At 42.8% G+C, this 25,346-nt stretch overlaps 1 protein-coding gene across 1 annotated transcript in view; it reads left to right on the top strand.

The window, feature by feature from the left end:
- The first annotated feature begins 561 nt into the window (after window positions 1-561).
- The window catches only part of ALDH8A1 (aldehyde dehydrogenase 8 family member A1), a 31,909-nt gene continuing 7,124 nt past the window's right edge, over window positions 562-25,346 (top strand). Inside the window, exons 1-6 of the mRNA XM_008006964.3 lie at window positions 562-747; window positions 6,622-6,769; window positions 8,022-8,177; window positions 10,952-11,101; window positions 16,741-16,997; window positions 20,502-20,663. Coding sequence (XP_008005155.3) covers window positions 610-747; window positions 6,622-6,769; window positions 8,022-8,177; window positions 10,952-11,101; window positions 16,741-16,997; window positions 20,502-20,663 — 1,011 coding nt within the window. The 5' untranslated portion in view covers window positions 562-609. The remainder of the gene's footprint in view (window positions 748-6,621; window positions 6,770-8,021; window positions 8,178-10,951; window positions 11,102-16,740; window positions 16,998-20,501; window positions 20,664-25,346) is intronic.

Raw genomic sequence — 25,346 nt, 5'->3', positions numbered from 1 at the left:
GAAAGAGTGCATCTGTCTTCAGTCACGTCTGCAGGGTGAGCAGTGATGTGTTGAGAAAAAAGTGTATGATTTGGAGATTAAAAGGCTACAGTTCATCCCTTGCTAACTATGTGACCGTGGAAAAATGGTCTAACCCTCTCCAAGGCTCAGTTTCTTCTATAAAGAGAAGAAGTAATGGTTACTTCATACAGGACTGTTGTGTGAAACAAATGAGTAAATTCATGTAAAGGACTTGCTTCGGGGCCTGACATCCAATCAGTGTTTGAGCAATGAACAGTTTACAGTGTGAACCCAATAAAATCACACGCTCAGATGCCTTTTGACGATTTTAAAGGGCTGTGAACACATACGTAAGTAGCTGTTAGTTTTACACACAATTATCCGTGTCAAGTAATGCACTAGAAGTCTGTGAAACACTCAGCCACTCTCTTAGTTCTGAATTTGGAGACTGGAGTGCTCTCTGAGAGTGTCAGGTGTCCTCCCACGTTCACTGATTGGCAAAGGGGAGATGGGGGCTGGGAAGGGGGAGGCTCTCTCAGGAGTCCAGATGGTGGTGGGGACAACCTGAGTGCTCAGTCGTAAAGAGGAAAGGCAGAATTTTTCCTTGCTATGGCTGGAACAAAGACACTTTTGATGCTGGAAAACTTCATAGATGGAAAATTTTTACCTTGTAGCTCATATATAGATTCTTACGACCCATCAACGGGGGAAGTGTATTGCAGAGTGCCAAATAGTGGAAAAGATGAGGTGAGTATATGCACTTAAAGAAGACCGAAATGTGTTTAATATGTTGGCCAATTATGGGTAACAATTTTCTAAAAGCAGAGGCAGCTGGGGGAAGATGTAGGATTGTTAAACATGATAGAAGGAAGATTTGAGTTCTAAGATGATTTACCTTGTAACTGGACTGTATGATACATAGAACAAATCTCTTACTATATTCAGAAGTAAGTCATTTTTCTAGCCAACCTAACACAGCCCTGTGTGCAGTTCTTTTTTTTTTGTAATTCTCAAACATTTCCTAATCTGTGTCTAGTACAAAGTATTATTTGTAAGAGTTATCGCTTTGTTAAATATTCCCTTTTCTCCACCAAGCACTGCTTAAATTTACCACTATATCCATGGAATTTAAAAAAATGTGTAGCGTTACTAAAACAAACAAGCAAAAAACTGTGGGCTTTATTTTAGATTGTCTTCTCATAATTTCTCATGTCTTCAAAATACCTAGTAAAATAAAATCAATCATTTGAATGATGAAACTCAAAATCAAATTCCCATATATTTTTGGAGTTAGATTTAACAGCATCTTTTTTCTTATTCAGAGTGTTTAATGGCATATGCATTACATTTTTTTAGCAATGTAGTATTAATTTTACTTGGAGAATTTTGTAAAATATTTGAGATATATTTGATTAGCTATCAATTATTGCACTGAGAATGTAAATATATCTGAAGCGGTAAATGTAGCTGATGTATATATAGTCATCTAATGCCTTATGAATTATAATTTATTATTTTTAAGGCACAAAGAGCTAGATTATTTAAAATATAATTATAGCCTTTATATAAAGATACATATTCTATGCAAAGTTTTTTTTGAAGAACACTGCTATTTTTTTTCTCTTTTGTTAATGCTTCAAATCTGTCTTGCATTTAAAATAAACCTTTAGACTTAGGGATTAATGTTTGCAAATGTTGGTTAATGCATTGGTTAAATTATAATCTGCAATTTTGTTTGCTTCAAATGACCTAACACAGCTCTGGGAAATCCAGCTTTGTGTTTTCCACACTTCCTTGTTTGCCAAAGTGAAGTTAAAAATGACAAACATGCCAAATTCAGCTGAAATATTTCCTGCAGTTAACTGCTCATATCTTTTTAGAAAATAGAGTGAGGTATGGATGCACTAGCTAGTAGAGTAATAGATATGTTCAGTTTCCCAGCAATCCAACTCCCAAATATCCTATCTGATCCCATAAGTCATAGTTTTTTTCTGGCTTGAAAAATATGATTACCATACAAACTGCATGTCCAATTTCCCAAAACATCACTCAGAAAAATGTTGCTGGTGCTGCTAACAGTGGCTCCCATTTATTCAGCTTTTGCTATGTGCTTTGCAGTCATTAAACTCTTTTTTAAAAAAATTAAAAAATTAATACATAATAATCGTACATCTTTATGGGCATATGCGACATTTTGTTACATGCAGACAGTGTGTCATGATCAAATCAGGGTAATTAGGATCTCCATCACATTACACATTTATCATTTCTTGGTGTTGGGAACATTCCAAATCGTTCTTCTAACTATTGTGAAATACACAATAAATTATTGTTAACTATTGTCACTCTACTAGAACTTATTCCTTTTAACCATATTTTTGAATTAATTAGCCAACCTCTATCCTCTCCTCTACCGTTCCCAGCCTCTGGTAACCATAATTCTACTCTCTACCTCCATGAGATCAACTTTTTTAAGCTTCCACGTATGAGTGAGAACATGTAATACTTGTATTTTTGTGCCTGGCTTACTTCACTTAACATAATATCCTCCAGCTGAAACCATGTTGCTGCAAATGACAGGATTTTGTTCCTTTTTATGGCTGAATAATATTCCATTGTGTATATATACCATATTTTCTTTATCCATTCATCTGTTGATAGACATTAGGTTGAGTTCATATCTTGACTATTGTAAATAGTGCTACAACAAACATGGGGTACAGGTATCTCTTCAGTATACTGATTTCCTTTTCTTTGGATAAATTTCCAGTAGTGGGATTGCTGGATCATATAGTTGTTCTAATTTTAGTTTTTTTTTGAGAAACCTTCATATGTTTTCCATAATGGCTGCGCTAATTTACTTTCACACCAACAGTGTACGTGTCTTCCCTTTTTTCTGCAGCTTCAACAGCCTTTTTAATTTGTTTTTTAATAATAGCCATTTTAACTGGGATGAGATGATAGCTCGTTGTGGTTTTGACTTGCATTTCCCTAATTAGTGATGTTAAGCATTTTTTATATACCTGTTGGCCATTTGTATGTCTTCTTTTGTGGACTATCTATTTAGATCATTTGCCCATTTTTAAGTTGGATTTGTTGGGGGGGGATATTGAGTTGTATATGTATACATAAAAGCTCAAGCTCCTTATATATTCTGGTTATTAATACCTTGTCAGATGGATAGTTTGCAAATATTTTCTCCCATTCTGTAGGTTGCCTCTTAACTCTGTTGATTGTTTCCTCTGTTGTGCAGAAGATTTTTAGCTTAATGTTATTTTATTTATTTATTTATTTATTTATTTAATTTTCTTTTGTTGCCTGCGCTTTTGAGGTCTTACCCAAAAAATTCTTTGCCCAAATCAATGTCCTGAAGTATTTACCCTGTGTTTTCTTGTAGTAGTTTCAAAGCTTTGAGTCTTAACATCTGTCTAACTCTTTAATCTGTTTTGATTTGATTTGGTGAGAGATATGGGTCTAGTTTCATTCTTCTGCATATGGTTATCCAGTTTTCCTAGCACCATTTATTGGAAAGACTATCTTTTCACCAATGCATATTTTTGGCAGCTTTGTAAAAAACGAGTTGGCTGTAAATGCATGGATTTATTTCTGGATTATCTATTCTGTTTCATAGGTCTATGTGTGTGTTTTTACACCAGTGCCATGCTATTTTGGTTACTATAGTTTTGTAGTATATTTTAAAGTCTGGTAGTGTACATTCAGTAAGCCCTTTAACATGGATTATCGAAAGAAGCAAGTTATAACAACCTAGAAGTCTCTATTATGATCCTTATTTTACAGAGGACAGTGCTAACACTCTCATCTCTGATGCTTAGATCCATTGGTATGTGCACATGTGTGCACACACACATGCACACCTGTGTACATGGCACGTTTGCATTATAGTATTGCAGTTATAAGCACATACTAGAGTCAGACTGCCTGGTTCAAAGACAAGCTGCACCACTTGGTATCCATGGCCTTGACTTAGGGCTGAACTTCTGCAAGGCTCAGTCTCCTCATCTATAAAATGAGGATAATAATGATATCTACTTTGTAGTGTTATTCTGAGGATTAAACAGACTAATATGTGTAAAGCCCTTAGTGCTTGGCATATAGTAAATGCTTTCTATGTATTAGCTTATGCTAATATTATTGTATGTGGTACATTAATATGTATTCTATATTACATAGACATAAGATGTGCTATAAGGCAACTTAGAAAATATGAGTGGACTTGAATTTTCTGAATAGCAAAAAGATCAGATTTTTACATTGAGTAGGAATTCATGCTCCTCTTGTTGGCTGGCAGTGGGGCTTCCTCATGGCTGCAGCTAGTGGTGGAAGAAACCAAAGGAATCTCTTCCCCCATCCTGTCTACAGGTCCACATCCGAGATTTAGTTTTTGAGGTGAAGCCACCGTATTTCTAGAACTTTCTAATTAAGATAAGAATCATTTTAAACCTTACTTCAGCTCAGCTAAAAGTGACTGTATTAGTTCGTTCTCACACTGCTATAAAGGTACTACCCAAGACTGGGCAATTTATTAAGGAAAGAGATTTAATTGACTCACAGTTCTGCATGGCTGGGGAGGCCTCAGGAAACTTACAATCATGGCCGAAGGGGAAGCAGGCATGTCTGGCGGCAGGCGAGACAGTGTGTGAAGCCCAGGAAAGACTATCATTTATAAAACCATTAGATCTCACAAGAATTCACTCACGATCATGAAAATAGCCCCCACAAACCAATCACTTTCCTCCCTCGACATCTGGGGATTACAATTCGAGATGAGATTTGGGTTGAGAAACAAAACCTAACCATATCAGTCAGTTTGCATGAGGAAAATGAAGGAGGGGTGTGGGTCAGGTTTTGCATGAGGGCTAGCACAGGCTCGGTGGCTAGATTGCTTCAGGTCAAGTCCTTCAAAAAAGATGCTCACGGCTGCCAGAAGCCTATGGAAAAGGATTCTGAGTCTGAGCCAGGGCCCAGTGGTGGAAGACAGCTGTGATTCTAATAACTTTTCATGCATATGAGAAAGGAGAGGAGTGAGACACGGGTTAGGGATTTGTCATTTCTGGAGAAGGCATTACTTAGACATTGCTGGAGAGAAGAGAAAGGCAGAAGAGGACTTGAAAATTATTTTGCCTACATCACATTTTGGCCATGAGTTGATCCTGCCTATACCTTCCCATACATATATTGTTTCCTTTTGTATGTAACTCTAAAAGCAGGTACCCAAGCCATCTGTTCAGCCACAAATCTCCTCTTCCCCAGTAAGGCCTCTTCCACTGGGCAGAACCAGGCAGCAGGCAGAGCAACCTGTGATCCTGGGAACCACCAAAATCTGGGTTTGAGTCCTGATTCTGCCACTTATTAGCTGTGTGACCTATGGCAAGTTACTTGAGTTTCTGTGTCTCAGTTTTCTCATCTGTAAATTGGGCATAGAAATACTTATTTTATAGAATTTTAAAAGGACTTAAATAAAATAATTTGTATAAAGTATTTAGCATATTCCCTTATATAAAAATTAGTCAATAAATTATGAATATAATTAGTCATTTCAAGTGAAATTGACAATCTGAAGATGTGATTTCACCCAAAATTTCAGACCTTATAAGATATGTCAGAGCTGAGTTAGAAGCTTTAGAGATTCCACATATCTAGATTAATTTTCTTCTTCTGTAATATATATACTATATATATATACACTATATATATAATATGTGTATAACATATACATTTTTTTGAGACAGGGTCTCAGTCTGTTACCTAGGCTGGAGGGCAGTGGCACAATTACAGCTCACTACAGGCTCTACCTCCTGGGCTCAAGTGATCCTCCCACCTCAGCCTCCTGAGTAGCTGGGAGTACAGGCATGCACCACCATGCCCAACTAATTTTTTAAAAAAAACTTTATGTAGAAACAGGGTCTTACTATGTTGACCAGGCTGGTCTCAAACTCCTGGGCTCAAGAGATCCTCCCAACCCAGCCTCCCAAAGTGCTAATATTACAGGCATAAGCCAGCACTCCTGGCCCACAATATTTTTAAAAATTCTAGTTTCTGAAGTGATTGAAAAAGTACATCTGTTAAAATTCAAATAGCTTCTTTCTAATGCTCTGATTACCACATTCAGGATGCATTGGTTGAAATGGAGTGTGTTTCTTTGTTTCTGTGGTACCCCTCCTTTGCTGGTCATGTAAACACCTGTGTCATTTACTTGGTGGGTGGCCCAGCACTGAGGCATGCTGAATATTCAAAATTAGGTGTGGGCCAGGCGCGGTGGCTCACACCTGTAATCCCAGCATTTTAGGAAGCCGAGGCGAGTGGATCACTTGCATTCAGGAGTTTGAGACCAGCCTGGTCAGCATGGTGAAACCCCATTTCCACTAAAAATACAAAATTAGCCATGCCTGTAATCCCAGCTACTCAGGAAGCTGAGGTGGGAGAATCACTTGAACTCCGGAGGCAGAGGTTGCACTCCAGGCTGGGCTACGGAGTGAGAATCCGTCTAAAACAACAACAACCAAAAAATGAGGTGTATGGAGACCTGAGGATTCTGGTTTCGTCCATCCCCTCAGGAGTAACAGCTTTAAGGTGACCCTCTCTCCCATTTGCTCCTCAAAGATCGAAGCCGCAGTCAAGGCCGCCAGAGAAGCCTTCCCCGGCTGGTCATCCCGCAGCCCCCAGGAGCGCTCGCGGGTCCTGAACCAGGTGGCGGATTTGCTGGAGCAGTCCCTGGAGGAGTTTGCCCAGGCCGAGTCTAAAGACCAAGGTGAGAGTTGCCTCTTAACTGTAACATGGGACTCAGGGCATCTCTGATTATTCATGTTACCCCTCCTGGGGCCATTGGGCCAGCCCATATGCCTGCTTCTCTGTCAATAGTAGAAGTGGAGAGCAAACCCTCTCCTGCTCCAGGCCTGGGAAGGCCAGGATTGGCAGCTGGCCCACCCCATCTCATTCAGATGGCCAGAGAAAGTCACATGGCTGGACCCAAAAGCTGAGGGGCAAAGAAATATACTCTGGCCATTGGATGAAAGGAAGTGCAAATATACACAGCAAAGGGCATGGACATAGAGAGATGAAGAACTAGGGCTGATCATGCAGTCTCCTACTCATTCTAAGCAGAAAATTTCAAAGCAAAGATAATTCAAAAAGCAGTTATGCAGTCAGGTTATTTAGGATGTTTTCTGATATGTCAGTCACCATTCCACCCCCGATACATTTTCTGATTTTTTTTTTCCACTCCTTCCCTGAGGTCAGGGTAATGGAGTAAATATCTGTAAATGTTTGCAAGAATATATGTTAGGATAAGGCAAGAGTTTTAAAAATTATATGTGTGCTGTAAACCAAGCCCAAATTAGAAAGCAGCCTGAGTCCAAGCCCTTGAAAAGGAAATAGTTCTCTGTTGGTGTTCCTGGCCAGTCTCCCTACGTCGCTAAAGAGAACTCAGTAGCAGTCCAGGTAAGCTTCTGTTTCTCTTGCTACTCCATCCAGGAGCTAGGACGGGCAGGGCATGTGATGGGCGAGCAGGTGCCACGCAGCATCCCCTGCCAGGGAGTTCCCAGCCGCCCTTCTGATGACTCTACCATGTGTTGGGAGGCCATGAAATACACATTCCATGTGTGTGAAAGTGTTTCGTTTTCTGCTGTGCAAATACAACGGTCCTAACACCCATATTTCAATGCCTTTGTCACAGGTACAAAGCCTGGTGACTGAATTGCAAGAGTTTGTGTGGGTGAAGTGGTAGCATCTGGCAAACTGAGGATGAGAATGATGTGTTCAGTCCACAAAACAAAGATTATTGACTCAATTTTCACCCCCCACTTCAGTTTCCAACCTTATACCGAAATACTTTATGGTTTTATCAAACCATGATCAAATCCTTGTGAGGTCAAGGAATGCCTGCCCCAGGCTAGAAGGAATCCAGGCCGTTTCAGTGTGAGTTGGGACACGTGGGCGGTAGAAGCTGACAGGTAGAGTGTCTCCATTAGCCGATAGTGCTTTATATTGTTTGCTTCTTACAGGGAAAACCTTAGCACTGGCAAGAACCATGGACATTCCCCGGTCTGTGCAGAACTTCCGGTTCTTCGCTTCCTCCATCCTGCACCACACGTCAGAGTGCACGCAGATGGACCACCTGGGCTGCATGCACTACACGGTTCGGGCCCCGGTGGGAGTCGGTAGGTGCTGTTCAGTGAGAGCCCGCCTCCCGGTTATGCTTGCAGATGCTCACAACATTCTATGTCATTGTCCTCAAGGAACAGGCTAAGGAAAAGGAAGAGCTGATATTTTTCTTTTACCTAAAATCCATTGGCCTAAAAAATCTATTTCTAGTTTTTTTTATTTGTGTCAAATTCCCTACTTTTTTTTTTTTTTTTAAACAGAGTCTCTCTCTGTCGCCCAGGCTGGAGTGCAGTGGCATGATCTCGGCTCACTAGCCACCACACCCAGCTAATTTTTGTATTTTTAGTAGAGACAGGGTTTCACCATGTTGGCCAGGCTAGTCTCAGACTCCTGACCTCAAGTGGTCCTCCCACCTTGGCCTCCCCAAGTGCTGGGATTACAGGCATGAGCTACCATGCCAGGCCTCATGTTCTCGACTTACTCCTGAAACATTATCTTGGAAAATCGTAGGGAAAAGAATGATGCTAACAGTAAATATGTAAATTCACATGCTAGGATTTTTTTTTTTTTCTACTTCTATTTAAAAAAGGAAAAACCAGGTTGGGCGCAGTGGCTCACGCCTGCAATCCCAGCACTTTGGGAGGCCAAGGTGGGTGTATCATCTGAAGTCAGGAGTTCGAGACCAGCCTGGCCAACATGGCGAAACCCTGTCTCTACTAAAAATGCAAAAAATTAGCTGGATGTGGTGGGGCGCCTGCAATCCCAGCTACTTGGAAGGCTGAGGCAGAGAATCACTTGAACCCGGGAGGCTGAGGTTTCAGTGAGCTGAGATTGTGCCATTGTACTCCAGCCTGGGTGACAAGAGTGAGGTTCCATCTCCAACAGCTACTCGGGAGGCTGAGGCAGGAGTGTAGGTTGAACCCGGGAGTTGGAGGTTGCAGTGAGCTGAGATCGGGCCACACTGCACTCCAGCCTGGGCCACACTGCACTCCAGCCTGGGTGATAGAGCGAGACTCCGTCTCAAAAGAAAAAAAAAGGGAGAACTATTTATATACACTAAATAAATTAATAAGCGTAGGGCATGTAGTATGGTGCCAGGTATGTGATAAATAAGCCTCTACTGAGAATTATCTTACTTCATGCATTCCTTTGCCTCTTGACCTTTGGAGGAACGTATAAATAAATGTCTGCGATGACTAAAACTTTCCACTAGATGTCATTGTTTCCTTGGAGGAAAAAAGCATTTTTTAACTTGTTACATTTTATGAATATAAGTTAAAAGGAAAAAAAAAAATTGGGACATCTCATTGCTTTGGTTCCTTGAAACCTTCAGAAATTATGTTTTCAAGGCATTGTGGAAAGCTCTACCTCCTCCTAAGAAGCGTGCTAATACATTTTGCTGCAAAAATATTTTTATCCCCTAAAGAATAGATTTTTCAATGGGAAATGTAATAATCTAAGGGATGCATTTACTTTCATAGCACAGGCTTGAGGGAAGAGTATAAAATAAGGTGAATCAATTTCCTTTCAGAAGGTAGATTTTTATATTTGTGTGTTTTGTGGTTGGAAACCTGGGTAGTTTCAGAATATTGCATGGAGACACATTCTAGCTGCTGATTACATTATTCATCCAGCAAATCTCTCTGATCAGGATACAAGTGATAATCTAGAGAGAATTTTTATTTAAAAATATTTAGCCAAAATGGGTGTCACAGTCCATGCGCCAAAGGTTATTGGCTTTACTGATAGGAGGGCCCTCACAAGGAATACTCCGAACCTATTGGCCCCTATTTTATGAATAATTATAGAAAGCTTGAGATTTATGTCTCAACCCACAACAGATTTGAAATAAAGGTAAAGAAACGTGTTAGAAGAAATAACAGCCGGACAGTTAAAATAATGAGGAAGGAGACGTTTTTGAAAAAGTAAACCTTAGTCTATAAATCTCAAAATGCATCACATTCTGGAACTGTTTAGTGATAGGTGACAACTGTTTTTTGATTTTTTATATTTTTTTGAACTTCCAGGGGACATGTGCAGGATGTGCAGGTTTGTTACATAGGTAAATGTGTGCCACGGTGGTTTGCTGCACCTATCAATCTATCACCTAGGTATTAAACCCAGCATGCATTTGCTCTTTATCCTAATGCTCTTTCCCCGACCTTCCCTGACAGGCCCTGGTGTGTGTTGTTCTTTTCCCTGTGTCCATGTGTTCTCATTGTTCAGCTCCCACTTATAAGTGAGAACATTCAGGTGTTTGGTTTTCTGCTCCTGTGTTAGTTTGCTAAGGATAATGGCTTCTACCTTCATCCATGTGACTGCAAAGGACATGATCTCGTTCCTTTTTATGGCTGCATAGTATTTCATGGTGTATATGTACTCCATTTTCTTTATCCAGTCTATTATTGATGAGCATTTGGGTTGATTCCATGTCTTTGCTATTGCTATTGTGAATAGCAAAGTGCTGCAATGAACATATGCGTGCATGTATCTTTATAACAGAATGATTTATATTGCTTTGGCTATATGATAGGTAACAACTCTTTAGCTCTGGAGTTTGTATTGCTGTTGTTCATAATCATGAACCATCAAGAAATGGGTAAATCATATTGACTTTACTCTGTTTTAAAAGGTGCAGTTGCTTGGAATATATTTTAGACTCATTTCCCTGAAGGTGGCTACATATAAGCAAAGCTTGGGAAGAAGTTAGAAGAGTAAGCTAAGTTTCCTGCAGCATGAAGGAGTTTCGCGTTAATAACCCCACTTGGCCAGTCCGCCTCAGAGGGGTGTGCTGTCTGTCACAGGCAGTGCTTCTGCTCTCATCCCTTAGCTGGTCTAATCAGCCCGTGGAATTTGCCACTCTACTTGCTGACCTGGAAGATAGCTCCAGCGATGGCTGCAGGGAACACTGTGGTGGCCAAACCCAGTGAACTGACTTCAGTGACGGCGTGGATGTTGTGCACACTCCTGGATAAAGCAGGTAATTAGGTGTTGGGGTTGGGGGGCAGGCACAGAGTTGGAGCAAAGCTATAGTTTATAGAAATCTTCCACTCAGCAGCACAATTGATTCCAGTGACGCCTTGGGCTTTGTCTTCTGATCCTTGTCTGGGAAATCCCCTCCACCCACAGGGTTCCCTCATCCTACTTCCTGTCTTCAATGCCAGAGCGGTGCTACTGCAGGCGAGTTCCACTCCCCAGGGTGGGCCACTGGCAGCACAATAGTGACACAGACTTAAACAGCCCCATCAAATCAAAGACACCAGTCTGCTCCAGAGAGTCAATTAAAATCTTAAATTGGGGCTCAGTGCGGTGGCTCACGCCTGTAATCCCAGCACTTTGGGAGGCTGAGGCAGGTGGATCATGAGGTCAGGAGATCGAGACCATCCTGGCTGATACAGTGAAACCCCGTCTCTACTAAAAACACAAAAAATTATCCAGGCATGGTGGCGAGCACCTGTAGTACCAGATATTTGGGAGGCTGAGGCAGGAGAATGGCATGAACCTGGGAGGCAGAGCTTGTAGTGAGCTGAGATTGCGCCACTGCCCTCCAGCCTGGGCGACAGAGCGAGACTCTGTCTCAAAAAAAAAAAAAAAATAAATAAAATAATAATAATAATAAAAAATAAAATCTTAAGTTGGAATCACAAGTTAATCTTGATGACAATAAGAATATTGCTAGGTACACCTATAGTGTGCTTAGCTATAGACTACCTAGTAGAAGTAACCCGATTTTAAGAGCTCTAAATATACATCCTTCAGTTTTCCCTGCCTTTGGGACCGCTCCTGGAAAGCTAATACAATATGGCCTCTTCCTAGCATATCAAGGTTCACACGTTTGCTCCTTGTTCTTTTTCTGCTAATAGTTTATTGGCCGCATTCAGGATGCGCTCCTGGTTTTGTTCTGGGGTGTAGCTCCGCACAGGCACAGGCTGGCGCTCTTTCAAGGTAGCAGGCGGGAGACCCCAGCAGCCCTCCTGTGAGAAGTCCCCTTAATATAAGGTCTTTTGGCCACGTCACCCCACAGCCAGGGCAGGAGTGCTGGGTGGTGGGGACAGACTCACCGTCTGTCTAGCTGAGTCTTTCCTTGCTGCCTTTCAGCTCATAGAGGGGCACTGCTGGGCTCTCCGGTATCCACAGAATGCCCGGTGGGTACGAGCCCATCCCTCTCTCCCTCTTCAGAACACCTTTCTTAGAAGCACAGACAGACACGTTAACTTCCAGTAAACCCTAGCCAGTTCTTTATTCCACGAGGAAGATGATGGCTCAAAACTGAGGCTGTTTAGGGAACGGCACTGGACCTTAGGATCCCAGGTCCTCCCGAGGAATGAGGCCTTCCAGCCTAGGACTCTGGGTTGTCATCTATGGAGATCCCAGGTTTCCAGGCGGAGGGAGTGCGGCGGGGCATATAATTTAAAAGTGCCGACCCTTCCCATGTTCCTCCTCTACAAAAGACCCCACGGTCTAATCCCATTCTTTGTGAAATGAAGTCTGTGGTGTCTGCAAAGGCACGACATATTTCTTCCCTGCCTGGTGACTGCAGGTTCCCCAGAGTGGACTAGGCCTGGGGCTTCCCCTCTACTGGGACTTGGAGGCAGGGGTGGCGCCAAAGAACCGTGTTCCCTTAACCACTCTCTCCTGAGACCAAGCACGTCTGGATCAGTGATGAGTTATCTTTCCCAGTCAGTCTGTCCTGAATCTGGCCTGCATGAGAGTTTCTGTTTCCATCTCTGCACAGCATTGATCTTACTTCTTGTGGACTAATAAGCCCATGAAACTAAGACAGCCCTTCTCCTCTTTCCTCCATGGGCTGAAACTTCCTCCCCTGACAAATATAGCGTGTCATCTTCACCTTGCTCCTCTCTTGAGCCCTCGGTTTCTCCACTGGGATTGGGAGGAATGTGAACCACATCTGTGTCATCTGCTTTAGAATAATGTAAGAGAAGCTTTTAGTGGGGAGGGAAAAGCAAAAATAACTAATTCATTCTGGATGTTTAAAGAGTTAGCTCCTCTAGTCCTGGGCATTTAAACAGACTTGACGGATAACCTTCCTTTGAAATAAACTCATTTTTAAAAGGACACAGTGAATACTTCTGTAGGATTCCTGGAATAGTCATTGTTTCTTGGGGGCACCAAATATTTGCCCTAATTCCTGGAGTGCCCACTGACTGCATTTTCCTGGCCCTTCCCATTAACTGTGTGGGGTGGTGGGGTGGGGGATGTGTGTGTGTGTGTGTGTGTGGGGGGGGGTAGGGAACGTGTGTGTGTGGGTGTGGGTGTGGGGCAGGGGATGTGTGTGTGTGAGGGTGTGTGTGTGTGCTCTATTTAAGCCTGAAATTCTTCTTGTTGCCACCCTGCCAAGCCCCGGCATTTGAGGGATTTCCTTCTAGTCTGTTCTCGTCTGTTCCTAACTTGTCTGTTAGCCACCTCCCCTGAGTTTTGCTAACTTGTTATTTGTCAATTAAACTGCTTTCCTTCTCTTATCACCAGAATCTCTTCAGGGTTAGAGGGCAGACATCTTGAGAAAAATTCCATTAATTTCTGGATAAAACGTCAAAATGGTACTGGGAAATAATGGCCAGCCGACATTAGCATCCAAGCCCAAGGGAATGTGATCAAAATGTTAATACCATCGAGGGGAAGGCAATTCACTGCCGCATGGGCTCATTTTACTGTGGGGATAAATATGCAGTGCTTCTGCATTCTCTCTCACCCTCGGTTAAAATGCTACTGTGGGCCGGACATGGTGGCTCATGCCTGCAATCCCAGCACTTTGGGAGGCCCAGGCGGGCGGATCACAAGGTCAGGAGATCAAGACCATCCTGGCCAACATGGTGAAACCCTGTCTCCACTAAAATACAAAAAATTTAACCGGGGGTGGCGGGCGCCTGTAGTCCCAGCTACTCAGGAGGCTGAGGCAGGGGAATCGCTTGAACCTGGGAGGTAGAGGTTGCAGTGAGCTGAGATAGCACCACTGCACTCCAGCCTGGGTGACAGAGTGAGACACTCTGTCTGTCTCAAAACAAACAAACAAACAAACAAACAAAACACACACACACACACACACAAACTGTGAACGTTAGCAGTGATTCTATTCATTTTTTGCCTTCAGGATCGATAAAGTCTAACAGTCCACCCCCTCCTGCCCCACACCCCATTCACCCACATGCACACCCCATCACTGGTGGAGATGCTGGGTCCCGCCCAGGAAACTGTGGGAAACTTGTCCTTGTTTCATACCAAAGGAGGGCCTCTCCTTCCACACTTTTCTTTGCCCCAACCCAGAGCTAGGTGCTCTCACATGGTGCTAGCCACTCCTCTGACAGTGACCTACAATCTGGGACTGACCTAAGTTAGATTTCAACAAATGTGCATGTTGGGTACAGAGATGCAACACTTAGGCCAATCCTAAGAACTGCCTAGACACAGCGTGATTATACAGATGACTTTCTTTTTGGACATTATAGAGATGATTTTCTTTTTAAAACTTCCTCTTTCATGAACCATTTCTAATTTGAATAATGTACACTAAGCATTCATTCACTCATTCATTTACTTAACAGTCATTAACCTGCTGGCTTTGCTGCTTACTGGTTGTTATTCAATCTCACTTTGCCTCAAATTTCTTCCTGGTGAACTAAGTGTAATAAAACTACCTACCTCCTAAGGTTGTTGTGAGGCCAGAAGGGTGTGAGTCACAGATAGCAGTGGTGACCCCACAGTAAGCACCCTATCTAATGTTTGCATTTACTGGCCTGAGTTCCCTGTGCTATCAGCTGAAGAATCATAAGGTTCATGCATTTGGAAAGGAGGGTTTTATTTCTTATAAAGCATTGCAGCCTGCAGACTGGCCATCTTGCAGGCTGGGAAGTGTAGCCTCTGCCCAAAGTGGAGAACAAGTACTTGGAGGAGGGGTAAAGGGAACAGAAATTTATCCTGAGCAGGGTGGCTGAATATTCATGTTCAGTAGGATATGGGAGGAGTCATGAATATTTATGAAACGAGAAACAGGTGCATGCACAGGAGAGCTTCATGTGTCTTCACTGGATCACGTGCTCAAAAAGATGGCAGCCTTAGCACGTTCCGAGGGTGGAGTTTTTGGTCATCTGACGTCCAAAGGTGAAGCAGAGGACATGAAAACCCTCATGACATAGCCTCGGCAATTCGGCCAAAACCAGTCCGGAGCTGGTGGTCAGTTTTTCGGAAAGGATGTGTTGTGAGACTGGTGAGCTGCCACATCCAAACTTCAAAGAGGGAGGAAAATTTGGTTGCAGTTTCAGATGTTTAGCTAAAGGCGATAAAGGAATAGGTTGTTCATTTCTTGCTTTTTAGAGCTGGTTTCTGCTTACACTCAGGAAAGAATTCTGGTTAAAGATTAATAAGGAAGGGTCATACTACAGCGTGTTTGACCTCTCATCCTATAATGGCTGGGAATTCAGTTTTTAAGGTTTCTCTGGTATCCCTTTGGCCAAGAGAGGGTCTATTCAGTGAACTGGGGGAGCTTAGGATTTTATTTTTATTTCTCAATGCCAAACTAGGCTGTGGCACAGAGTATACAATGGAGAGCAAAGAACAGATACTGTTTCTCCCTTAGCTAGTGTATCTTCTAGTTGTGTGCAGGCAATGAACGAGTAAGTCCAGAAAACACATGGATAGGCCGGGTGCAGTGGCTCATGCCTGTAATCCTAGTACTTTGGGAGGCTGAGGTGGGCAGATCACTTGAGGTTAGGAGTTCGAGACCAGCCTGGACAACATGATGAAATCCCCTCTCTACTAACGATACAAAATTTAGCCAGGCATGGTGGTGCATGCCTGTAATCCTAGCAACTCGGGAGGCTGAGGCAGGAGAATCTTTTGAACCCGGGAGGAGGAGGTTGCAGTGAGCCAAGATGGCGCCATTGCACTCCAGCCTTGGCGATAGAGCCAGACTCCATCTCAAAAATAAAATAAAATAATAAAAAAGAAAACACATGCATAAATGCACGAATATACAGGGTAGCAGGGTCTTGTGATAGAAAAGATTGGGGCAACCATTTTTGGTTGTTTGTGGTACTTGTAAGTTGGCCTTACAGTGTTACGATGTTGTTTATAAGCAAGGTGCACAGGACTTCCAACCTGAAACCCACTCTCCCTGGGAGCCTCACCCTCCTTCCCTGGGCCAGGATAGTCGATTTCTTCTTTGCTCCTCTGCCGCATGTATACACTTCTCTACTTAACATTTTCACACTGCATTGTGACTCCTGAACACCAAGATGGAGCAGGGGGCTGCTCCCCTAGTGGGCTTGACCTGCCTGAGACTCTCTCTGCATCCTCAAGCCCTAAGGCCTAGCCAGTATTATGGAACGAATCACCTAAAATATTTTCCACCCTGCATCTCTCTAGGGCAAAGCATCCAGTGGAATCCTACCTGGTGTGTACTGTGGGCTGTGGTGACTCTGTGGGTTTTGCTTTGCTATTAAACCAGAGGCAGTCATGAAAGTTCCAAGTGTTGTAAAACCCAAGTGCTTCCTCCATCCCCGCCCACTCCCATTCAAGCGATTGGACTTTCAAGGAGAATTTCCATGTAACTTGAACTCTTCAACATACCAAGAATTACTATAACTGATATTGTTTCCTACCCAGGTGTTCCACCAGGTGTGGTCAATATTGTGTTTGGAACTGGGCCCAGGGTGGGTGAGGCCCTGGTGTCCCATCCAGAGGTGCCCCTAATCTCCTTCACTGGGAGCCAGTCCACTGCCGAGCGGATCACCCAGCTGAGTGCTCCACACTGCAAGAAGCTCTCCCTGGAGCTGGGGGGCAAGAATCCTGCCATCATCTTCGAGGACGCCAACCTGGATGAATGCATTCCGGCAACCGTCAGGTCCAGCTTTGCCAACCAGGTGTGTCCCCTGGGGTTCTTCTCCCTCCCCTCCATGGCCCTGTCAAGCTGCATCTGGTTCATCACAGTGCAATGCTTGGAGCAAGCAGCTCAATCCAGTGCCGTTTCCGTGAAGGCAGGCTCAGTACATTGTGTGATTCCCTTAACTCTCTGCTCAATTTGAACATTAATTAGTGGCCCTGTGGAGTCACAGCTTCTGTTCAGCAAACTCCTCTTCTTGAGTTGCACAGCTTTTATCAGGCACCAGCCATGGGTGGAATGATTGATTTTGCTGCTCCGAGCATCTCCATTTCTTTATTCACACAGTTACCCTGTCTTGTCTTTTATTCTTTTCTTAAACCTTGTCTTTGCTTGTGGTTCAAATGTCCTATTCCCAGTAAACCTTACTCTCATTTCAAAAGTATTCCAAATGCATTCATACACTGAGTTCCAAGCACCTGAAACTGACTAGAGAAGATTTCTCGGTGTGGATTCATGGATCAGCTTCAGGGCATCGTTGTACCTTCTGAAATTACATAACAGATATTTCTCTGGGCTCTGTAGTTTTTGGCAGATTCTTTAAGGCTATGGCATTCCAAAGAGTTAAGAACACTAGACCAGATCAACTAAACAGTAGGCTGCAAGAAGATGGAAACGGTGCCTGCTTTTGTGTGGTATTTTCAATGTCAATGCTTAGAATACTGCCTAGGATATAGCAGATGTACATAAACACTGGATGATTTTCTTCAAAGGATATTTTTATTTTAACAGAGAATAAAGATATAGGCCAAAGACTTAGAACTTCACAGAAGGAAAGAGCAGTGAAATGAGAGATATCTGTATTGAGCTAACTCAGGTGACATTGAATATTGCATAAACTTTTGAACCTGCATTGCTTCACTGATAAAATCACGTGAACAATAATGATGTCTTCTAACAGGGTTTTCATGAGTATAGAGTGACAAATGTTACTTTCAATTATTATCTTCATGATAATCATAAGTGTAATTATTTCTTTCACTGTAACTCTTGAAGTGGCTAGAAAGATAGTTTCTGGATCAATAGACAATGTACTTTTACAATACAACTAATTTAACCATTAAGCAAGTTTCAAGTGAACAATTAAACCATGTGTTTTCATGGCTTAGAGACAACAACAGAGGGACACATTTTGTGGACTGAGAAACTAAGATGAGAGAAAGGTAAACTCTGTACTAAACAAATTCTGAGGAGCCGGGCATGGTGGCTCACACCTGTAGTCCCAGCACTTTGGGAGGCCGAGGTGGGTGGATCACCTGAGGTCAGGAGTTCAAGACCAGCCTGGCCAACATGGCAAAACCCCGTCTCTACTAAAAATACAAAAATTAGCTGGGCATAGCGGTGGGCACCTGTAATCCCAGCTACTTGGGAGGCTCAGGCAGGAGAATCTCTTAAAACCGGGAGGCAGAGATTGCAGTGAGCCGAGATTGCACCTCTGCACTCCAGCCTGGGTGATAAGAGCAAGACTCCATCTCAAAAACGAAACAAAAAAACAAATTCTGAGCATGGAGATAAGAAGTGTAAGCATCTCTCCTACCAGAATTGTGCAAGGATTTGAGTTTGCCCAGATAACCTTCCTTTTGGGAGTGTTTTAAAATGTCAATGGGGAAAGAGACATACACCTAACTCATTGGCTAATCCAAGGTCACAAATGGATTTTAGGCAAAATAAATAAAGCAGCTTGATTTAGCTGAGCAATGAATTCTATGTCGTGCATATTTCTTCCTTAATTGAATGTAATTGGCTTTTTTGAAGCATCTCTGTGTGACCTTGGACATGTACTAATTCAAAACATTTTTTCTTAACTGTAAACTGGAAAAGCTAACAGGCTACAGAATTATTTATAATGAGGAAAGCACCCTGCGCAGTGTCTGGCTTGATGATGGGCACTCAGTGAATGATACTTTCCTTTTCTTACTCTCTCCAAAATCTGTCTTCTGGGCATCTTGCTATGCTTACCGATGCTTTCTGGGCACTGAGCAACAGGGAACTGGGTAAACCCCTCTAGCCTCTTGGTCATGCTCTCCTTCCCTGATGTCACAGGGCACTTGTGCAAATGAAAGTATCAAGTGTTTAGACATTTCCCAAGCTAGATATGGAGATGATCCTAACAGCAATCCTGGTTGCAGAAAGAATGTATTATTTCAAAACATTAATGGTTTAATCTGGACAATGAATCTTTGTACAAATACCAGGACAATCAGGAGCCTTCTATTTCCTAGGATTTTTGTGAAGTCAAACACAAACATGGTGAAAATGTTTATGCATTTATGTACTTGTCATGCATAAATGATGCTTGGAAAGCCTAGAATGTGGTTTGTAAACTGTTACATGCTATATTCAAATGATAGGGTTATTTTTCACTGAGAAATCTGTTATAACCCCTGTCCTGTGCACTCAGCATCTCTATTTGATGTTTGTGAGGCATCTGAAACCCAGCGTGTCCAAAGCAGAGCTTTCATTTCCCTCCCTCTCCCTTCCTTGCAATACCAATCCTCTTCCCACCTCAAGTCTGCCCTTCCAGGGAACAGCACCACCATCTCCTGTGCGGCCTACTCTTGTTCTTGCCCTCTCTTTCCATCGACAGGTCCTGTTGGTTCTGTCTTTAAGGTATATCCTGAATCCCATCACTTCTCCAGTGCATCTGTGCCAGCTTCACCACTCTTCGGAGGTCCCGGGCCCCTGGAAGAACCTGTTGAACTCAGCGGGTCCTTTTCACTTCTCTGCATCTCCATGAATGCCTCCCTGGTCCCAGCTACCTACACGCATCTGAACTTCTGGAATATTCTTTTAACTCCTCTGCTCTGTTCCTACACTTGTTTCCTTCCATCCTATTTTCCCAGAATGAGCATGTTAAAATGTAAATCTGATCGTATCATTCTGATGCTTAAAACCTTCCCTCATTTTTTCATGATACTGAGAATAAAACATAATCTCTTTATGACTGCACTAGCCTTGCTAGCCTCCTGACCTCTCCTACCATGCACTTCCTGTCCCTGCCTCCTCTTCCAGCCTCCGCCCCACCAGCTGCTTTTCCTCATGCACGCCAGCTCATTCCTGCTGCAGGTCCTCTGTACTTACTCTGAAGAATTCCCCGCCTCCAGACCTTCTCCTGTCTCGTGGCTTCACATCAGTCAAGATTCCAGGCAAATACCCCCTCTTTGCACGTGCCCCCCATGACTCCCTTCTGTAAAACAGCTGCCCCTGCCCCTGCGCCTGCCGTCGGTTTCCGTTCCCATCCTCTGCTTAATTTTCTTTTATGGCTTTGATCACAACCTGAAGTTATTTATTGAGTTTATGTACTTGTGTTTTTGTATGTCTTTCCCACAAGACTATGTGTTCCACATGGTGGGGAGTTTGTCTTATTTACCATTGTACCCCACTGCCTAGACTAGTGCCTGATACATGGCAGGTACTCAAAAGTGCGGAGTGCTCTATCCATGAAGGAGAGTGTCTCCAGCCTTGTCCTTGTTCTCATTCTTGGCAGGGTGAAATCTGTCTCTGTACCAGCAGGATCTTTGTCCAGAAGAGCATCTATACTGAATTTTTAAAGAGATTTGTAGAAGCTACCAGAAAGTGGAAAGTCGGCATTCCCTCTGATCCATTGGCCAGCATGGGTCCTCTGATAAGTAAAGCACATTTGGAGAAAGTGAGTAAATTTCTGCCATGTAAGTTATAGAATAAGTTCTTATTTGAAGAGAAGCTCAGTACGAGCATTGCACACCTCAGACTCTGAAATACTGTTAGTTACTACCCCATTTTTGGACACAGAGTCTAGACACTGTGGATAAGAATATGCAAATGCAGTCCTGGTGAAAGTGCATCCACATGAAATTAATGAACTTGAGAAGTCGGCGTGGAGATACCACCAGTAGAGAGAGGAAGCCAAATTTCAAAACAGAAAGATCAGCTAATAAGGGTGATGTGGAAAAGTGCCAGTGATTTCCACAGGCAAGCATTCTCTTTGGAAAAGGTCTGCCTCTGGTTTATAGCCAGAAGTGCCAACACAAACAGTCCAAATTGTGTCATCCTTAGTCAGTGGGGGACCAGGGGTAGCCCATCTGGAAGAAACCACTGATAGTCTCTGAGAGATTGATGAAACTCAGATCTTTAGGGTCATTTTTTAAGAAAAGCAGATCTGGCCCTTGACTGCAATTTAGGGTTATTTTAATTTATTACCAGATGTGACTCCCAAAATAAGTCATACATTTGGGAGTCAGAAGGACTCTGCTTTCAGCTCAGTGCCACCGAGGGAAACTTGTCCCCATCAGCCAGCCAATGAGAGACAGAGCATTTACGTAAGTTTGTAGAAATCCCTGACACTGCACAGTGCACTCCCACATTGACTATATTTAACTTTGACTTTCAGGACACTGCAACACAGTTGCTTGCAGATGGAAAGATGAAGTCGCTTGAAGGCCTGTCCTTATTTCTTCTGTTTTCTCAGTGAAATAGGCGTCAGGGTGAGGAGGGGAAAAGGTGTGGAAGGTTTCAGGAGGGAGGAGAGGGTATGAAATCATCTCGCAGTAGGTCAGGAGAACAGAACCGGGAAATGACCCAGTTATTAGCAGAGCAGCTCAAAGGACTCACTTGAGGCTTGTAGTCATTTACTTAAAGTGAGGCTGACCAGCATGGCGTGTTTTTCTCCAGCTAAATTTACCTACAGGATTGCGGGTCCATGACAATGGTCCGCAGAATGTCCAGTGAGACCAATAATTGTTGATGGTCATGCATGGAGTGAAGATTTTCCAGGTGCAAGTGACTCCCCTGTTCTCTCTCATTCTGGCTATTTTGGACACTAGGGCTCCCTGCCTGCCTGCCCACACCTGCAAATGACTGGTGAAAAACAATGTTAGTATGCCCCCGACTGCTTCCTGGGAAACAGGAAGGGGTGGAACAAAAGTTAACCTCCTAGAGTACCTTTCAGCAGGTTCAGGCAATACTGCACTGTGAGGTTCCCTGTGCAATTCACTCACTCAGAATTTCAAAGTTCTTTCTGTATCAACTCAACAGATACACTATTTTTTTCTATTTTAGTCGCTACCATAATAACTATTTTAGTTACCCAGTGAGAGAATATATATTAGTGAAACAAATAGAAGTAGTGACTTTTCTGTATCAGTTGAATGATCTCTCTCTCTCTCTGTCTCTCTCTCTCTCTGTCTCTCTCTGTGTGTGTGTTTGTGTAAGAGAGAGAAATCGATGCCACGCTTTGACTCACATTGGTAGCTATGGCTTTTCTCTGTGATACTCTAAATAATTTGTCTTCAGTATGTTGTAATTCCTGTGGACTTTCATACAATATTTTTGATGCCCAGTATATTCCTCTTTGGCCACAGGAGGTTTCTTCTTCTTTTTTTTTTTTTTTAACACGTACTAAGCTGAAATGAGCCACTGTTGGAGAATTAAATATTTAATATTGTGATGACTTAAACAAGACGCTAATGAGTTCTAGTAATTGGCATAGATTGCAGATTCTATGTGTTTATGAAATGCAACACTAAATAGGCCACATGCCCTCACCTTTAAAACCACTCCAGAAGCCCTCTCTTTAATCCGCTCTCTTGTCCTTCTGAGCCCACCGGAGGCCCACCTGTAGGCATCTCTGTCCTGTGACAACAGGCGGCCTCAGGTGGTCTCAATTGCTCTGCTACACATGGACAACAAGACCTCTCTCTACTGAGCCTTGGTTCCTTTCAGTGGAGAATGGTGATCAAGGCCAGCATTTGAGCTTAAGGGTGACCATTAGGGGATTTCCTATGACATAACAAGTAGCTTAATGACATCCAAGACGAGGTCAAGAAGAGGTGGCTTAAAACCTTGTGATGCTTCACACACACTGCCCTTTTTTTATTTTTTATTTTTGTTTATTTATTGTTTTGAGATGGAGTCTCACTCTGTCACCTAGGCTGGAGTACAATGGCACGATCTTGGCTCACTGCAACTCCACCTCCTGGGTTCAAACAATTCTCCTGCCTCAGTCTCCCAAGTAGCTGGGACTACAGGTGTGTGCCACCACGCCCAGCTAATTTTTGTATTTTTAGTAGAGACAGGGTTTCACCATGTTGGCCAGGCTGATCTTGATCTCCTGACTTCAGGTGATCTGCCCACCTTGGCCTCCCAAAGTGCTGGGATTAAAGGTGTGAGCCACTACGGCTGGCCACACTGCCTTTTTTAAGAAGGGTCCTGGCTGGGTGCGTTGGCTTATGCCTGTAATCCCAGCAGTTTGGAAGGCTGAGGCGGGTGGATCATTTGAGGTGAGGAGTTCAAGACCAGCCTGGCCAACATGGTGAAACCCCGTCTCTACTAAAAACACAAAAATTAGCCAGGCAGTGGTGGCATGCACCTATAATCCCAGCTATTTGGGAGGCAGAGGCAGGAGAATCACTTGAGCCTGGAAAGTGGAGGCTGCAGATTCCGCTACTGCCCTCCAGTCTGGGCCACAGAATGAGACCCTGTCTCAAACAACAACAGCGACAATAGCAACAACAGAAGGCTCCTAAGTCCATGCTGACATTTCTAATGTAGCGAAATTACCTTTTAAAACTTGCTCTAATATCGTAGTAATTTCATCACTGGTGATGATGTGTCGTGCTGTGTATGGTCATACCCCATGTTACTCACAGTCAATGCCTAAGTCTTTAGAATAACCTAAGAAACTGGCTATGATCTTTCCCATTACCTCTGTGACCCTTCCCTTTCCTCATTCTACTCCTGCATACTGGCCTTCCTGTTCTTCCTGGAGAATACCAGGCACCCTCCTCCTTCTTGGCGGTTGCTCTTGTTGCTCATGCTGCCTGGAATGCTTGTCCTTCGGATGTATGCATGGCTCTCTCCTTCCCCTTCTTACAGTAGATGTCACCTGAATGAGGGCTTTCCGGCCTACCCTATACACAGTGGTACCTTGTAAAACTTTGACTTCTTTGGAGCTTTATTTTTCTCCATGGTTCTTACTGTCATCTGACATGCAATATATATGTCTTACCCCTTTACTGACTGTCTTCCCTCGACTAGAATGTCAGCTTCTTGGTCTGTTTTATTCATTGTTGTATCTTTAGACTCTAGAAGGCTCCTGGAACATAGTAGGTGCGTAGTATTTGTTGGGCGAATGACTGAATTAACACCACATGATGTGTTCCAGTTACAGTATATCCCCCAAATTTAAGGTATCCATTTTCCTTGAATTTTTTTTGATCCTTAAACCACCTGGAATTCGGTCCAAAATGCACAGGTCCTGGCCATCTCTGGCCAGCATGACTCAGTATCAGGATTCTGAAAAGAAAAACAAAATAAATACAAAAACTAAAACCCAGCCTTTCTCCAAGAAAATGCTTGAACCATCCGAGCCTGGAGCCTCTAGTATCACTGATCACTAAATCATAGCAATGATAAAGGGGCTGTATAGACACATACGTGCATTTGAGGTTTGACTTGAAATTCCTCTTTATTCACCATTGGTACAAGTATTGGTGATTCCAGCTTAGGTCACAAGTAGTTTTGGTATCTAACCCTAGTTTTCTGAAAACATTTGGTTAAATATGGATCTTTAATACCTCAATAGTATACAAATCTAACTTTTTAAATGCCAATTTAGGAATCTAAAAAATTACATCTAGATTATTATCAAAAATAATTTCAGATTTCTATAGCATTACTACAAATATACAAGTGAAAAAATTTCTGCAGGTTCATATTTCTCCACTGTCCTTGTGTTTCTCAAGAATCAACTAATTAAAAAGGTACCAAAATATTTCTATTGTAACACATTTTAGTTATAGACACCATTTACATTTGGAATGCCTCCGAAATTCTTAAACTTTAGTTTTGTGTTTTGGTGATTCCTAGTTTTCATCACCCATAAAATAAACACAGAATTTAGCGAGTTTAGGTGTCAGAATACTTCAGCATAAAATATCCATATTTTTCCCTAGAGTAAAATATATACCCTGAACATTGTGTCTATGAGTGACACCACAGAGAAGACCTAGATTACCTTTTCTTCAGTAGGTTTGTGGTTAGAATCTTTCAACCTAAAATAACAACATAGAGAAGGACTCTCTAAAGAAAATAAAAGCGACTTTCTTTGGGAATTAATGCCAGAAGATTATGAACTGGGATATGCATGTTGTGATGGATTCTGGGCATAGCCAGGGAGGTAAAGGAAGACGAGGGTTCTTAATGGGAAAATGAGGAAGGTGACAGAATGTTGTTTTGAAACAATTATCGTTGGCTACAAGGATCAATAATAAGGGTGATTTATTATTAAATGGGAGCACCAGTCCAAGGCTGAACGGACAGTTGCTGTATAAACATCCTTGTAGAAGTATTTTTT

This window comes from Chlorocebus sabaeus, chromosome 13, assembly GCF_047675955.1.
Source record: "Chlorocebus sabaeus isolate Y175 chromosome 13, mChlSab1.0.hap1, whole genome shotgun sequence".
Classification (NCBI taxonomy): Eukaryota; Metazoa; Chordata; class Mammalia; order Primates; family Cercopithecidae; genus Chlorocebus; species Chlorocebus sabaeus.
This window is presented reverse-complemented; position numbering and strand designations above follow the sequence as displayed.